Genomic DNA, 15,905 nt, shown 5'->3' with positions numbered 1-15,905 from the left:
ACTATCCACTATGCCCAGAATGCCCTCTTTTTCCTTCCTTATTTCTTAGAATCTCAAATTTTCTTTTTTTTAAAAAATTGTGGAATGAAACAAGCATTTACATAACAGGGTATATTTTTTTAAAAAAGCAATTGCATATAAAGCCACCAATCTATTATATACAACTTGCTATTTCTTTTTAAATATATAATAAAGTTATCATATAAATTTATTTTTCTTCCCTTATCTTGTCCTAGAGGTGACTGCCATTAGACACAAATATATATAAAAATATATTTGGATGTATGTATGTACATATGTATTTATGCATATGTACACTAGTATATCCACATGTGTTATGTGTGTACATGTGTGCATGCAGGATATATGTACATGCCCATATATGTATCTGTACATTATACATATATACATACATATATACATGTGTGTATATGTGTATGTGTACGCATGTATATATACATACCCTTATATATTGTATATGTATGTACATATGTATATATGTATATATATAAGATCATTCTACACATATGTCTATTTATCAGTACTTTCTCTTGATAGCATTTTCTTTCATGTGTCATGACTAATGTGTCATCAGTCAATTTGGGTATTTATAATAGTCAGAATGACTTATTCACTCAAAGTTGTTCTTAAAACAATATTGCTATTATTATATACTATATTCTCTTGGTTCTATTCATTTCACTCTTTAATATTTCATGTAAGCCTATCCATGTTTTTCTAAGATAATCAGGCTTATCATTTCTTGTAGCATAGCATAGCATTATCATCATCATTATATTAAACCTATAGTCACCATATTGTATACCACAACTTATTCAGCCATTTGTGGTACCAAATGACTGGAAACTAGGACTGTCCAAGTTTACTTTCATGTTCAACTTAAACTTTACCTTAAGCATGAAGCTTTTCCTAAACACCCAGAAGTTAGTGCCCCCTCTTTCCAATGACCGTGTTTTATTTTGGATACACTTAAATCGTTATATATTGAATCTGCTGGATAGAATTTAAGTTCCTTGAGAATAGGGATGATTTCTTTTTTGTACTTGTGTTTCCACTGCCCTGTTATGGTGCCTGTACATAATTTTTGCTAAATAGATGTTTGTTGAATGATTCTAGCCTGAGCTACAAATGTTGGAAGATGCTATATTGCTTAAATAGAGTACATGGTGCCATGGGGTCTTCTGGAAAAGATAGACGATTAAGCCATTCATGTAACTTGATACTTTTGTTATATTTTTATAACAAATGTTCCCTGTTAATATAGCTTCAATTTTTTTAAAAATTACATTAAATGAATAGAACCAGATACATCCAGCAAAAGAACTCTGGGAAATGAGTGTGAACTTCTACATAGCATTCCCAATCCCTCTATTTTTGTCCATTTGCATTTTTTATTTCCTTCATAGGTAAATTGTACATTATTTCAAAGTCTGGTTCTTCTTGTGTAGCAAAATAACTGTATGGAAATGTATACATATGTTGTATTTAACTTATACTTTAACATATTTAGCATGTATTGGTCTACCTGCCATGTGGGGGAGGGGGTGGGGTGAAGAAAGGGAAAAATTGGAACAAAAGGTTTTGCAATTGTCAGTACTGAAAAATTACTCATGCATATATCTTGTAAATAAAAAGCTATAATAAAGAAAAAATAAAAATTACATTAAAATATAATAGATTATTTTCCCCCTTATAAGTGTAAAGTCCAAAATTCAACTTTCCACAGGTACATGTTAAGTTAGAGATAATAAATTGTTGGTTGTTCCTAGTTTTGAATGAACAGATTCTAATTTTCATTTGTACCTCAGATGACATGATTTTTAAAGGCATTTTTAAACCTTCTAGCCTTTGCTATTGGCAATCATATAGTTGAAAGTGCAAAGACTTCTTATGGAAGAAATCAGAAGAGACAAAAATGAATGTAAAAAAGACTGTATCTACTGAACTCTTGGCTGATTGATGGAAAACAGCCAGGAGAAAATGGATTTTTATATATTAAAGTTTTTTTTTCTCAGTAAATGATTACCATGCTGGTAATACTATTGACCTAAATAAGTCTGTATACCTGAAGTATTATCCTTGAATTATCAAGAACATAATTAGGTGGGGATTGAGGCAAAGGAATGGAAAGAGGAGGCTTACCTCTTATTCTATGAATGAAAATTAAAAATTCCTCTTCAGAGGAAAAAAAAAATCTAAACTGCAAGCCTAATGTGAGAAATAGGCTTTTGTTTGTTTTTATTTTCAGTTTTAGTTAGGTTATTTCTTTAGTGGGGAAAGCACAGTTCAATATTTTTTAAAATAGGCAAATAATACAACTTAATAGAAATACCGATTTATTTATAAAAATTATGAAGGCAGTTTTAGGAAGTTTCAATGGCTTTATATACTTGGCACTAGTACTTGGTACTTCACAAAGCTTATTTTTTTTTCCAAACCTTTTCTTTTGTTTTCTGTGATACAGAAGTTCCACTAGCATCATTCTTGTTATTAGCTTTATTTGAGGATTTAAATCAATAAAAGTGCTCAGAGATAAATTAAAAAGAAACAAGTAACAAGAGAAAAGAGGGTATATAGAGATGAGAAAGAGTAACAAAGGATACATCTGTAAAGCTTGGGAATCAAAAAGGAAGAAATGACATTAAGCTGGGAGAGGCACAGCCATGGAATCATAGAAATCAATTTTAGATTTGGAAGGAACCTTAAAGACTATCTACATTCACTCTCCTAATAAATAAGATGAAGAAACTGAGATATAGTGTGATTAAGTGACTGGACAAAAGTCTTACAAGTACGTAGTGACAGAACTAGAATGAAAAACTATGCTTTCAGACTTCTTGAACCATTTTTTTCCTGACCAAAAAAAATAACTTGAAGGTGCTCTGTGTGAAATGTTCTGAAGGGAAAGAGGTATCTTCTAATGGATATTGAATATCCATTGGATAATGGATAATGGAATAGGAGGTTTTGTGTATCCAGATTAATGTGTAATGAGTTGGAAGAGCATGGATTAAGGAGACTGAATGTAAAGCAACACATGCTATGTTCACTTCCTTTTTACTTTTTTTTTTTTTAATCTCTCCCATGGTTTTTTCCCTTTTGCTCTGATTTTTCTCTCCCAACATGATTCATAAAGCAATGTGTATCAAAAATAAATAAACTTACTACAATAAAAAGGACTAATGGGAGAGGAGGGCATAGTATATGACTACAGAATATAAGACATTGTATATTTTAATTTAGACAGTCATTTGGGAAGAAGTCATTCAGGTATATACAACTTTTACAGAAAACAGTATTGCTACAGTGCTGAAATGTCAACTTAGATAACTAAGCACTATTCTTTGTAGAATACCCATGTAGTCACAATATAGCTAAGTCTGACTACATTTATCAGCAGGATATCTATAAATGGGTACCAACTTTGCTGTAACCAGCAGCTGGTTATTTTAGAGTTGATGAGAAATTACCCACCCAGTTATGATTAGAAGATTGTTGAATCTGATCTTTTAAAGAAATAAGGCAAGGTCAGCCTTCTTATCTGTAGAATAAGGAGCAACTGTTTTCCTCTTTGTAATTGTCTCTCTGATTCAAGAAAGAAATCTAGGCCAGTGCCCGCCAAGAAAGAGAAGTTGGGGAAATGAGAAAAATGGGATAGAGGAAAAAATAAGGAGATGTCCACTGTATTTAAATTTTACCTGTCCCTCTTGTCTATTTGAAAAAAAAAAAAGAAGACAAGAAAAAATGTCCTATGTCAGTGTCAGATTTTATTAGCCTTTAAAATGTAACTTTACTTTATAACAAATATATTTTTGTTTATTTAGAACCAGATTCAATAGACTTAATGATTTGTTCTTTCCCCTTTCTTAGGCTTACTTTAACCTTGTCTTGTCCAATGGACTTGAAGAACTTTCCCATGGATGTCCAGACATGTACAATGCAACTAGAGAGCTGTAAGTCCTTTCATTGAAATAAGTTTTGTTTTATTTTTTTCTATCAATATCTTGCTTCTCTCCCACTGATGGAAACTGATCAATAAGATTCACTTATCTATTAGCTAAGAATGCTCTTTCTTATACTAAATCAGAGATGTTCATAATCTGAGATCCACAAACTCAATGTTCATGAAGAGATTTCAAAGAGTCCATGAACTTGGATGGGCGAAAAACCTATTATATCTTATTTTCACTAACCTCAATTAAAATTTAACATGCCCTTCACTTATGAATGTAAATAATAAAATATTATTTTAAGAAAGGGTTCCATTACATGAAAAAGATTGGGAATTTTTGCACTCAATGGAAGCCACTCCTCAGATGCTTTCTAGAATAGGGAAGTGACCACAGAATCTTTAGCATTAATTCTGGAAAATGCTAACAACTAAAGAGACTTGTGATGTGGGTCTAGTATTTGTGCATTAGAGAACCAGCCTAGTTATGTTTGTAGAGTCTCACTATCAGACTGGAAATTGATAAATTTGGGAACTTCAAAGACAAAGATGTATTCAAGAAAGACTAGATTATCTATTTGTGAAGGCTGATCCCATTGTAGTCACCAAGTCAAATCAACAAGTATTTATTATGCATTTGTTATAGGTCAAACAAGGGAATAAAGGGAGATATCTACACAGGGTTGTTATAGAGAAAAAATTCAAGGGTAGGGCCAGGAACAATCAAGGTATGAATTTGGATGGCTGTCCCACAAGAAACTTGTGGAAAGAATTGACCAATGAAAAGAGGGGGCTACAGGTACAAAGTGATCTTTTAGATAAAGAAGTCTGGAAAATCAAAAGTAGAGAACAGAGTGGAATCAAGAGGTTACATCAATGAAATCATAGATGTTTAAAATAATACATGCTCATAAACTCAAAAGATCAGCGATCTATAGCTGAAAAAAACTTTAGGGACCAGAGTTCAACCCCTCATTTTGCTGGTAAGGAAACTAAACTGTGAAGAGGTTAACAGTTATTAAGTATCTGAGACAGGGTTCAAATTCAGTTCTACCTGACTCCAAATCTATCTCCTGAAGAACAAAATTCAAAAACAAAACAAACCCTTTTCTGCATGATATCAAGCACAGTGTAGACAGAGAGGAGCTTGCCAATATTTATAAATTTACTTCCCTCTGGATGTCCAGGTCTATTCCAACACTACCGGTTTTACCTTACTTCTAAGTAATCAAGTGTAAAATCATCACGCTCCCAATGGGTCTGTTTTCAGTGAGGCATAAAAAGCAAAGTAATTTGATTAGCTGATTAAACAAAATATACAGAAAGGTGAAAATGATTAATTTACTTAATGTTCCCAGGAGTTATTAATATTTTAAAAGAGGAACTTATGCAAAACATCTCTCATTCCTAATTAGAGCTTTTTTTTTGTTTAATAAACACAAAAGACACTTGAAAGAAACATAGCCTGATATGGTGCTTGTGAAGTTGGAATAGGGTTGATCAGGAATGCGGAAGCAGAGGCCAACAGTGCTTAGAGGTCAGGGGAAAAGCTCAGGATCTGGGGAAAAGATTTAGAAAATGACACCTGACATACTTCTTCCTTACTTTGCCACTTTGCTGAGGACCTGTGCTCCCTAAATCACTACAATAATCTTCCTAGTATATATGTCTTCAGATAGGTAATGCCTGAGATTGAGAATGGAGTTTTGAGCCAAGAGCTCTGAATTTTCTTTTTTTCCTCTCTCCTTGGTGTGTTTCACTAGTTTGTGAATCAGAGATATTCATGGTGACTGAAGACCTCACAGGGATTTGGGGAAGTTTAATAATAGAGTGACTATGAAGCATTGAATTCTTCATTTGACAAATAATAATTAAGGGACAAATATTAGTAGCACAATTTCTTTGCAGCTAAGTGATGCAGTGGATAGAGCCTTAGCCTGAAATTAGGAAGACAGTAAAACAAACCAAATCTCAGATTCTTATTAGTTACATGACCCTGGATAAGTCACCTTAGCTACAATCTGCCTTCATTTCTTCATCAGTAAATTGGAATAATAATAGCACCTCCCTTCTAAAGTTGTGCTGAGGGTCCAATGAGATAATATGTATAAAGTACTTTGTAAATCTTAAAGCAAGATATAAATGCTAGCTATTATTAAATGCCACTTAGCTTCTGATTATTGTAAGATGAAATAGACTTTCCCATTAAATATATTTACCAAACACACACACACACACACACACACACACACACACACACACACACAACATATATAGCAGAAAAGTCAGTTTTAAAGATGTTCCTAATCATGAAGTAAGCTTTAAATTTTATGATAGACTATATTTATTCTTTTTAATATTATGTTCCTCATGATCTGCTCAGCAGGCCAGAGATCCGGGTTTTCTATCATCCCTATTCAACCATCTACTTGGAGGGAAGACAGCCTGGTCCAAATTGTTTTGGACCAATAACACTCAAAGAAAAATATGTGCCCTAGAAAGACTGTTATTTAGTCATTTTTCACTTGTGACCTCTCTGTGACCCCATTTGGAATTTTCTTGTCAAAGATATTGGAGTGGTTTGCTATTTCCTTCTCCAACTCATTTTTCAGATGAGGAAACTGAGGCAAACTGGGTTAAGTGACTTACTCAGGATTACACAGCTAATGTCTGAAGCTAGCTTTATTCTCAGGAAGATGAAACTTCCAGATTTCAGGCCTAGTTTTCTGTGCACTGCTCCACCTAAATTGTGTTTTTGTGGAAGCAGATCCTATATTTGCCAATAAAGGTCTATATAGTCAAGACTGTGGTTTTTCCATAGAAATATTTGGCTGTAACAGTTGGGCAATCCACAAGAAAAGCTGAGAGTTGCAGAATCTACACTTTTTAATTCTGGTGCTGGAGAAGATTTTTGAGGGTCCCCTTAGACAGTGAGGAGGTCAAATCCAACAATACTTAAAGACATTAATTCAGACAATTCAGTGGAAAGTCAACTACTGAAGCTGAAGCTTAAACAGTTTGGTCAAATAATGAAAAGTTGGGATTAATTAGGAAAAGATTCTGATATTGGGAAAAATTGAAGGTAAAAGATAAAGGGGACAACAGAGGACAATGTCACGAAAGCAGTGATCATGAGCTTGGACAGCCTTTGGGAGATGATAGCTCATAGAAGGGTCTGGTGAGCTATGGACAATGGGATCACAACTGAACAACTGAAAAACTTCAACAAAAGTCCCACACTAGTCACCAACCAAGTTAACGAGCACGTTAATAAGCATTTATAGAGCACTTCCTCTCTTAGGGCTTTGTCTCCAAATTTTGCCAAATATGGGAAAATGTGAAACAGAGGAGAAAAAAAATCTATGGAATCTCTTTTAGTTCTAATTATTCATGATTCTTCTTCCCTTAATCTTATTTTATTTTTGTTTTATTGGTTTTTGAGGGGTTAGGAGGACTTAGGTCTGTGGTTTCATTGGTGAAGGGAACTTATGATGAGAAAATTCTGTAACTGCAAACTTTAAAAATAATCTTAGAGTGGAACAGCCAGATGGCATAATGGATAGAGCACTGACTCTGAAGTCAGGAGACTTGAGTTCAAATTTGGACTCAAATACTTAATACTTACTAGCTGTGTAACACTGGGCTAGTCATTTAATCCTAACTACCTCATCAAAAAAAAAAAAAAAATAGTCTTAGAAAGTTACCTACACCTTGAAAAGATTTTCAAGGATTTTTATTTCCTTGCATACATTTCTTCCTTTATTTTTCTTTTTGGAAACAATAAATGCAGCTTCCAAAAGAGACTTTAATTAGGGATGTGGAAAGAAAAGGACAGTATATGGAATCTGAAGATTGCTAGCTCTGCTTTGTATTCTGTATCACTTTGGACAAATAATTTCTCTGAACCTAAATTTACTCATTTGAAAAATGAAGTGATTAGATTGGTAATCCTTAAGGCCCCTTACACCTCTAAATCTTCCTTCTTGCATGTCATAACCTAATATTATATACACATGGAGCCTTGCCCTTCTGATTCTTTAGTCAAAGCTTTTCAGGCAAAGACTAAGACAAAGGAAAGGAACCCCACCAGGAAAGATAGAGATCAATTAATTTTGCCATTGATTTCTGTATAACTCTCGCTGAGGTGCTGTCCTGCAGTAATTTTGTTGAAAATAATGAGTATGCTATAGGTGAGAGCCGACTTATCTAAGCCTCTCCACTGCATACTTCCCTACCCAATCTCTATGTTCATTCTTGCATAAAAATAACAGAAAAAAAAGGAAAAGTTATATAGGGGGAAACAAGTAGCCATCACTTCTGGAATGTAATGTTTTGATTTTTGCATACCTAAGAGATAATTCATTGTTTATGCAACAAAAATAGAGAACTTTTTTTTTTACCCTGAGCTGACAATGATCCTTTCTGATGACTCAGGTGTGATATGACATAGGATCTCAAGTGGTCTGACGTGCTTTTCTCTATAGTCATGCTAATAAGAATGATGAATCATGCTCTATTTGCATCGTCTGTCCATTTATCTGCCAAGTATCTACCTCATTAACTAAACTTATTAAGATTTAAATATAATAACTTGTAGCAAAAAAAAGACTTCTTGCCTGAAAAATTTGAAGATCCTAGGAGTGGAGAAAAATGAATAAAGGAAATGTTTAGACAGATCTCTGATGAAAAACTCATCCAAAAACAGGAATTAAAGATTATTTTACATTTGGAAAGTTATAGAACTGTGGTACTATTTAAAAGACTGTCATTTTAAATGTTTGTGGCTATTAAAAAAACATTTTGATGATCTTTAATTTAATGATAAATCATAAATAAAATCAAAAGAATTTTGTTTCTTTTGATGGAATTTAAGATTTAAAGAACAAGACTAGATCGACATTAGGTTAGTTCCACTTTATTAGCACATAGAATGAAGTCTGGAAATTAACCTTCAATTTTTCATTTTAATTTCACTGGTAGTGATAAACATTTGGGTTTTAATTATATATATATATATATATATATGTATATATATATCCTATTTGTATATATTAATAATATATGAATGAATATGTCTATACACATATATGTATACATGTATGTGCATATGTATAAACACATACCTACACACATGTGTGTAGATATGTGTATGTGAATAAAGAATTATCCTTAGAATGAGAAAAATCTGGGATCCAATGAGACAAATAGAAATTAGGGAAATTCTACTTCTGTAAATCATCTGTAACTTAAAATCTTAGAGCTCAGCTTGGAAAAACTGAGAATTTATAATTTTCCAGAGATAGAACTTGAATTCAGTTTTATCTCCAATGTATCTACTACATCACATTGCCTCTTCGTGATTATATACCTTTTTATAGTCTCTTCCAGATTCATTGAGCAGTCCTACCTCAGATATATACGTTTTTATTTTGTTTGTTTTTTCCATGTCATTCATTAAAATTTTATACTTTCTAGGAAGTGTCTATCCATACTACTGACCAAGGTGTTTTATTTACTCTAGTTGGCTACACCATGAATGATCTGATATTTGAGTGGCTAAGTGATGGCCCAGTACAAGTGGCTGAGGGTTTAACCTTACCTCAGTTTATTTTGAAAGAAGAGAAGGAACTTGGGTATTGCACAAAGCATTACAACACTGGTAAGTATTCTTTCTGTTAAACTAAGACTTTGGGATTTTCTTTGAAATTGAAAAATAAAGTAATCCCTATTCTCCATATAGTATCTGTAATTTAGGTTATTTCTCACTTGCATATAGTATTTAATATTCATTTAGAGGTCATATATATATATAACAAGCAAATTTAATACAAAAAGTCCTTGTGATCTCTAGAACAGGTTAGGAGAGATAGCCTCCCTGTAACTCATTTTGAATATGATCAATTTACAAAGTTTTAAACCAAGTCTTCAAAGAGAAACAGCTAAATATAATTTCTCCTGAAGAATACAGTTAAAAGATTTTTGTTCTATCCATATGTTTATCATCTATTATCTATTTATCATTCTTTCTATTTCTTTTCCTTCCTCCTTCTTTCCCTTTCTCTCTATCCTTCCCTCCCTCCCTCTGATTCTCCTTTCCTTCCTCCCTCTCTCCTCCCTGCTTCTTTCCATCCCTCCTTCTCTCTGTGTGTCTTTCTCTGTGTCTCTGTGTTTCTCTGTCTCTGTCTCTGTCTCTGTCTCTGTCTCTCTCTCTGTCTCTCTGTCTCTCTCTCTCTTCCCATCTCTCTGTCTCTCTCCATCTCTCTGTCTCTCTCCATTTCTCCATCTCTCTGTCTCTGGCTTTTCTCTTTTTCTCTTTCGGTCTCTATTTCTGTCCCTCTCTCTTTCTCCCCTCCTCTCCCTTCCCTTCTTGGTTTCTCCTTTTAATTGTCTTCTCTTCTCCTCCTTCCTCCTTCTCTTCTTCCCTCCTCCTTCTTCCCATCACTTTCTGTCTCTCTGTCTCTGTCTCTGTCTCTGTTTCTCTCAACACAAAAGTAAGGTGACTTAGAAAAACTAAGTGATTTCATGAGTCTGAGGTCTATCTGGGAAGAATGGATACAAATACTAAAGTTTATGTATAGGAAGCAAAGCTAGAACTTTAGCCCTCCTAAAACCCAATCTACTGTTGTCATTGGTATGCTGGGTGAAATTACACATGAGGGTTGGCACGCTCTGCCTTAGTAAAACGGGGATAATAACTTGCTTGTTTGTAAACCCAGAAATAGAGACATCCTGCTTTCCAGTGCTTCACAGTAATAGGATCTTGGATAAGATTCAGCTGGCTAAAATTCAGCTGGCTCCAAGGACATAACCTACAGGGGAAATGAAATAGTATTGAGAGGCACTGGGGACAATATCGGATGTGACAATGACAGTTCTTCTATATCTGTACCAAAATGTTTGTGACCATGCAGTGAAAGATGGTGATCTCCCCTTTTGAAGATTTGGCGCTTTAGTCTGTGCATTGATCATACTAGAGTGAATAAGAGTAAGGCTATATCTATTCAGGATGTCTTGCACAGGTGCAGCCCTGAGTAGTTTATCTGCTGAGCGTGTGCTAGATCATGAAGGCATATGCAAGCTATCAAAGTCACACAGCTAGTTGATGGATGCAGTAGGACTAGAACATAGGTTTCCTAACTCATGATCCAGTGTACATGCAGCCACATCACATTATCTGCCTGCCGGTGCATCTCTCCTGATGCTGGCGGAGACTGGTAAACATTTATTGTTTTTTGTAGAGTAGTTCAGTGGTATCAATTAAATGGTCAATATCATTGAAAAGCTGAAGAAAATATTCCAATTGCTGCTAGTATAGAACATTAGACTTCTCTATAGATTATTATTATCTTTTGAGCATCCAGATTTCTTATCTGGTCACTTTTTAAAGTATCCAGTCACTATAACCATGAATTATTTTTTTAATCTCTTATGAATCTTGCTATATGGGAAGGCATGATGATTAAAACTTTAATCATATTTAAGGACAGTAACCCAAGATAGTAAATTAAAGTTTGGACCTTACTGGGGTTACTCTCATATTTCCCTGATTGTTCCCCATGCATAGAATTCTCTTCTTTGTTTCATCTCCTTGGCTTCCCTGAATTCTCTCAGGTTTCAGATAAAATCCAGTCTTCTACCAGAAGTTTTTCCTGTTCCTCTTTAATGTTAGTGCTTTTCTTTTGTTTTATTATCTCCAATTTATCCCCTATATTTCTTTATTTGTACATATTTGTTGTTATATTGCCTCCCCCATTGGACTGTGAGTTCTTTAAAAGTGGGGATTGTCTTGTGCTGTTTTTATCTATTTTCAGAGCTTGGTATATTTATAATGCTTGGTGACTAATGGACATTTAAACAATATTTTATTTTTCCTCCAATTATATAGTAAAACTTTTTAAAACATTTTTTAAAAATTTAAGTTCTAAATTCTAACCCTTCTTTCTTCCCTCACTTCTCCTCCCATCTCAAAGATGGTTAGCAATCAGATATAAATTATACATGTAGAAACTTGTATCACATTTCCATATTAGTCAGACTAATAGGTATTAATAAATGTTTGTTGACTTACTGACTGACTCCCTATATGCTTATGGGAAGGTCAGTTAATATTTCTGACTCTCCATACTTCACCTCCATCACCACCACCACCTGTTTTTAGTCTTTGATTTCCTCAATATATGATCATTTTGGTCAAGGATTGCCTCTCTTTTTGTTTGTATTTGCAGCCTTAGAACTTAGCATAGTGTCTGGAACACAATAAATGCTTCCAGGTAACCTGCCTGTTGCAAGAAAACTCTCACTATAAGATAAAGTGAAATTGTTTATTTGTATCAGTGGCAAGAGATTCTATGCTAGAGGCTCTGCATAACTTTAAATTCCAAATTCCTCAAACAGAATCTTGCCTACCCTGATGCCTTCAAAATTACTTCTATAAATCAAAGTTATGGAAGTTAAATGGTCAGTTTAATATAGCCTCAAAAAATAACACATTTTTAGGGACAGCTAGATGGCACAGTGGATAGAGCACCAGCCCTGAAATCAGGAGGACCTGAGTTCAAATCTGACTTCAGATACTTAATACTTCCTAGCTATATGATCCTGGGCAAGTCACTTAGCCCCAATTATCTGAGCGCAAAAAAAAAAATAGTAACAGATTTTTTAAGTGGAGGCAGAAAGAAAAAATTTTCAATAAAAATTTAATTGATTGAAATAATTTATGTCACATTTCCTTATTCTGGGATTCTCAGTTTCCTTATTTATAAAATGAGGGAATTGAACTCAATGACACTAAATTTGTGATTCTACAATCTTGTAATATACTGCTTTTTTTGCATTAAAATAAGAAGTCTACTGAACATTTGGAGGTGGTTATTGTTTTCTATACCTTTATATCTGTCTCCATCTCTATTCCTACCCATATTCATAACTATATCCATAACCATATCTATATGTCACTATATCCATAACCATATCTATATGTCAATCAGAAAAGGTTATTTATTAGAATAAAATGAAATATGAGGTTAACTCTACAAAATAAATTTCTTTTTTGCAGGAAAGTTCACTTGCATTGAAGTCAAATTTCACCTGGAGCGCCAGATGGGATACTATTTGATCCAGATGTATATTCCTAGTCTATTGATAGTCATTTTGTCCTGGGTTTCCTTTTGGATCAACATGGATGCAGCACCAGCCAGAGTGGCTTTGGGCATCACCACAGTTTTGACAATGACAACCCAAAGTTCTGGTTCCAGGGCTTCACTTCCAAAGGTAAGACTTGGTTACTTTGTTTTCTGACTCCAGTTTCATTATAGTTCTTTTCTATTGGAAAAATCTATGTGAATATTAATATATGCTAATGTAAACAAATAGAAAGTAAATATTGTGTTTGAATGTACTTGAAACAGGGATGGTGGAAAATGGCATGTTTGAAGATGATAGCCATTTAGGTTCATCAAATTCAGATACACATGGTAAAGGAAGAGAGGGAATTAGGATCAGGAAATTACTCAAGGAAGTTATTGAAAGTCCTTCTGATTATCACTTTTGTTGTTCCTCAGCGATTTGAGTGATTGGTGTAAGAAAGCTTGCAGGGAATCTGTGTAGACTAAAAATGACTTAGGCATAAGAATTCTGTAAACACAAACTTGTTTGATTACTCTGACTGATCAAGTCACATAGCTATACAGAAATTGAGTTATGGTCCTGAACTTTGAATGAGATGTTCTCACAGATAAAAATTTCAAAGAATTAATATGCAGTATTATGATAATGTAGTTTAGTTGTTTAAAATAGCATGTGGTAATATGTTGAATGTTTCTAATAGATTTAATGCTTTATCCTGTCAGTTAACTAAAGGAATCATCAAAGTGGTGCATTTTCAGACATCATGGCACTCAAGGAGGTGGGGAAGAGACTATTTGTAGCACAGGTAGACCTTTTGGTAACTTTAAAAAATAGTGTGTTGATGATTCATTCTGCTGTAGCTATGTAAGATGTCATGTTTGCATCTAGATATATGTAGGAATATGTTTAAACTGAGATATAATGTGAAGAAAGTTGATTATATAAATCACTAAGAAATTCCTAATAATCAATTTTGATTCAGAATGTTTCCTAAAAACTCAAGGGAAAAACAGAATAAATAAATGTCGGTCTATTTCTTGAACAGAGGACATTGTGTCATTAGCAAAAATTTTCCTAAATTATTTATTAAATTTATAGTTGAATATGTATTGAATCATGTGGGTGAAACAGTACATCCAGTCCACAGTACCAGAGATGTCATTGAAATATCATCCCACCCCTTGACTGCTTTGATGTCACGTTCAAATGGTTTGCATGATCTTAATGACAAAATTCAAACCAAAAGATAACAATTGTGAAATAGGCTTTCTTTTAGCAAAGATGATGTCTTGGACAAGCAGACAGATAAAGCATGCATTTATTGTCCTAAAATGCCTTGTAAAACTCAGCTGTAAAAATGTCAGCTATGATAATGATGATGATGATGATGATGGTAATAATGGTGATTATAATGGTGATGATAAATAAATGAAAATTTATTTGTTAAAGTGCTTACTAAGGACCAGGCATTATGCAGAATATAAAGGTAAAAATAATACAGTCTTTGCACTCAGGGAGTTTATATTCTAGTGAAGGAGGGGAGACAGACATAGATGAAGGGCAATCACAATAATAAGTAGAACCATAAAACATTCCTTTTCTATATCCTTTCCAAGAGCAGTGTTATAACTGATGTATTTGCTAACAAAAGAGGAAAGGAGGGAAGATGTCAAAAGGTCCCCACATTTCTGGCATGAATAGTTGTAAAGTATAGTCAAGGTTATCTGATTGTAATCCTTTAAAAGATTTGTTTTCATTCACTGATTCATTCAACCTCTACTAGAACTGAGTATAAGGGAGTCTTCAGTCTAAATAGGTTTGTTTTGGGTGGAAAGTAGTGGCAGTGATGGGACAAGATGGCAAATTGTTGTTATAAGATATTCAGAATGGATTGTGAAAATGATGATGATGATGATGTAGAGGAAAGATTGTGAATACAAGAAACAGTTACCTAAAGCTATCAAGTTACTTATAGTTCAATGTTATGTTGTACTTTGAATGCAATAAAATATATAGAAATAGATGATAGATATATCTAATATGTGCAATATATTGTACTAGACATGGAAAATACAAAGGCAAAAATCAGAGTCCTTCATCACAAGGATCCTTCATTCTACTGGGAGAATACAATAGGAGTTTAGAGTAGTAAATAGAAAGTAATCTGAAGTGGGACAGAGAAAAGTAGGGGATAGGAAATATCAGAGGTAGTTTCTCGGATGGTACCTTAGTGGTTTTGAAGAATGATGAGGATTCAGAAAGGCAGAGATAAAAAGAGGCTACGATCCAGATATAGAGCATAGCCCACAGAAAAGCTTGGGGGATACAAACTGAAATGCTGTGTTTGGGGAATGGTTAGTAATCCAGTTTGGCTACATATTAGATAGAATAATATGAAATCAATTTGGAAAGATAGATTGCAGCCATTTTGAGAGAGTTTTTTCCGAGTTGGCCTGAAAAGTCTATGTTCTATTAAATGAATAAAAAGTCTACACAAACTTTTGTTTACCTGAAGAAAGTACAAATAGGGATTTTTTGAGGAAAGAAAATATTTTTGCTTTCATGTGAATTTATATTACCAGTGATACCAACACCCCCACTATCTCTGCCTCCAGCTTGCATCATTAGAAAGATCACTCTTCAGCTAGAAAAAAAATGAAAATTCATTTTGAGCCTATTTATTTATTTGTTTGTTTGTTAATTACTGTTCTCCTATTCACTTTCTTTCTTACTGTATACCATGACTTGATTCCCAGAGTAAACACATGATTTAAGTTTAACAGATAGCTGAAACATAAATTGATGTAAT

General features: G+C 33.7%; 1 protein-coding gene across 1 annotated transcript in view; it reads left to right on the top strand.

Annotated features, from left to right (window-relative positions):
* The window catches only part of GLRA2 (glycine receptor alpha 2), a 346,612-nt gene that overhangs the window by 139,950 nt on the left and 190,757 nt on the right, over positions 1–15,905 (top strand). Inside the window, exons 5-7 of the mRNA XM_051984495.1 lie at positions 3,892–3,974; positions 9,492–9,629; positions 13,026–13,240. Coding sequence (XP_051840455.1) covers positions 3,892–3,974; positions 9,492–9,629; positions 13,026–13,240 — 436 coding nt within the window. The remainder of the gene's footprint in view (positions 1–3,891; positions 3,975–9,491; positions 9,630–13,025; positions 13,241–15,905) is intronic.

The sequence above is a fragment of the Antechinus flavipes genome, chromosome 3 (genome assembly GCF_016432865.1).
Source record: "Antechinus flavipes isolate AdamAnt ecotype Samford, QLD, Australia chromosome 3, AdamAnt_v2, whole genome shotgun sequence".
Classification (NCBI taxonomy): Eukaryota; Metazoa; Chordata; class Mammalia; order Dasyuromorphia; family Dasyuridae; genus Antechinus; species Antechinus flavipes.
The sequence above is the reverse complement of the archived record's forward strand: the minus strand, read 5'-3'. Positions and strand labels throughout refer to the sequence as shown.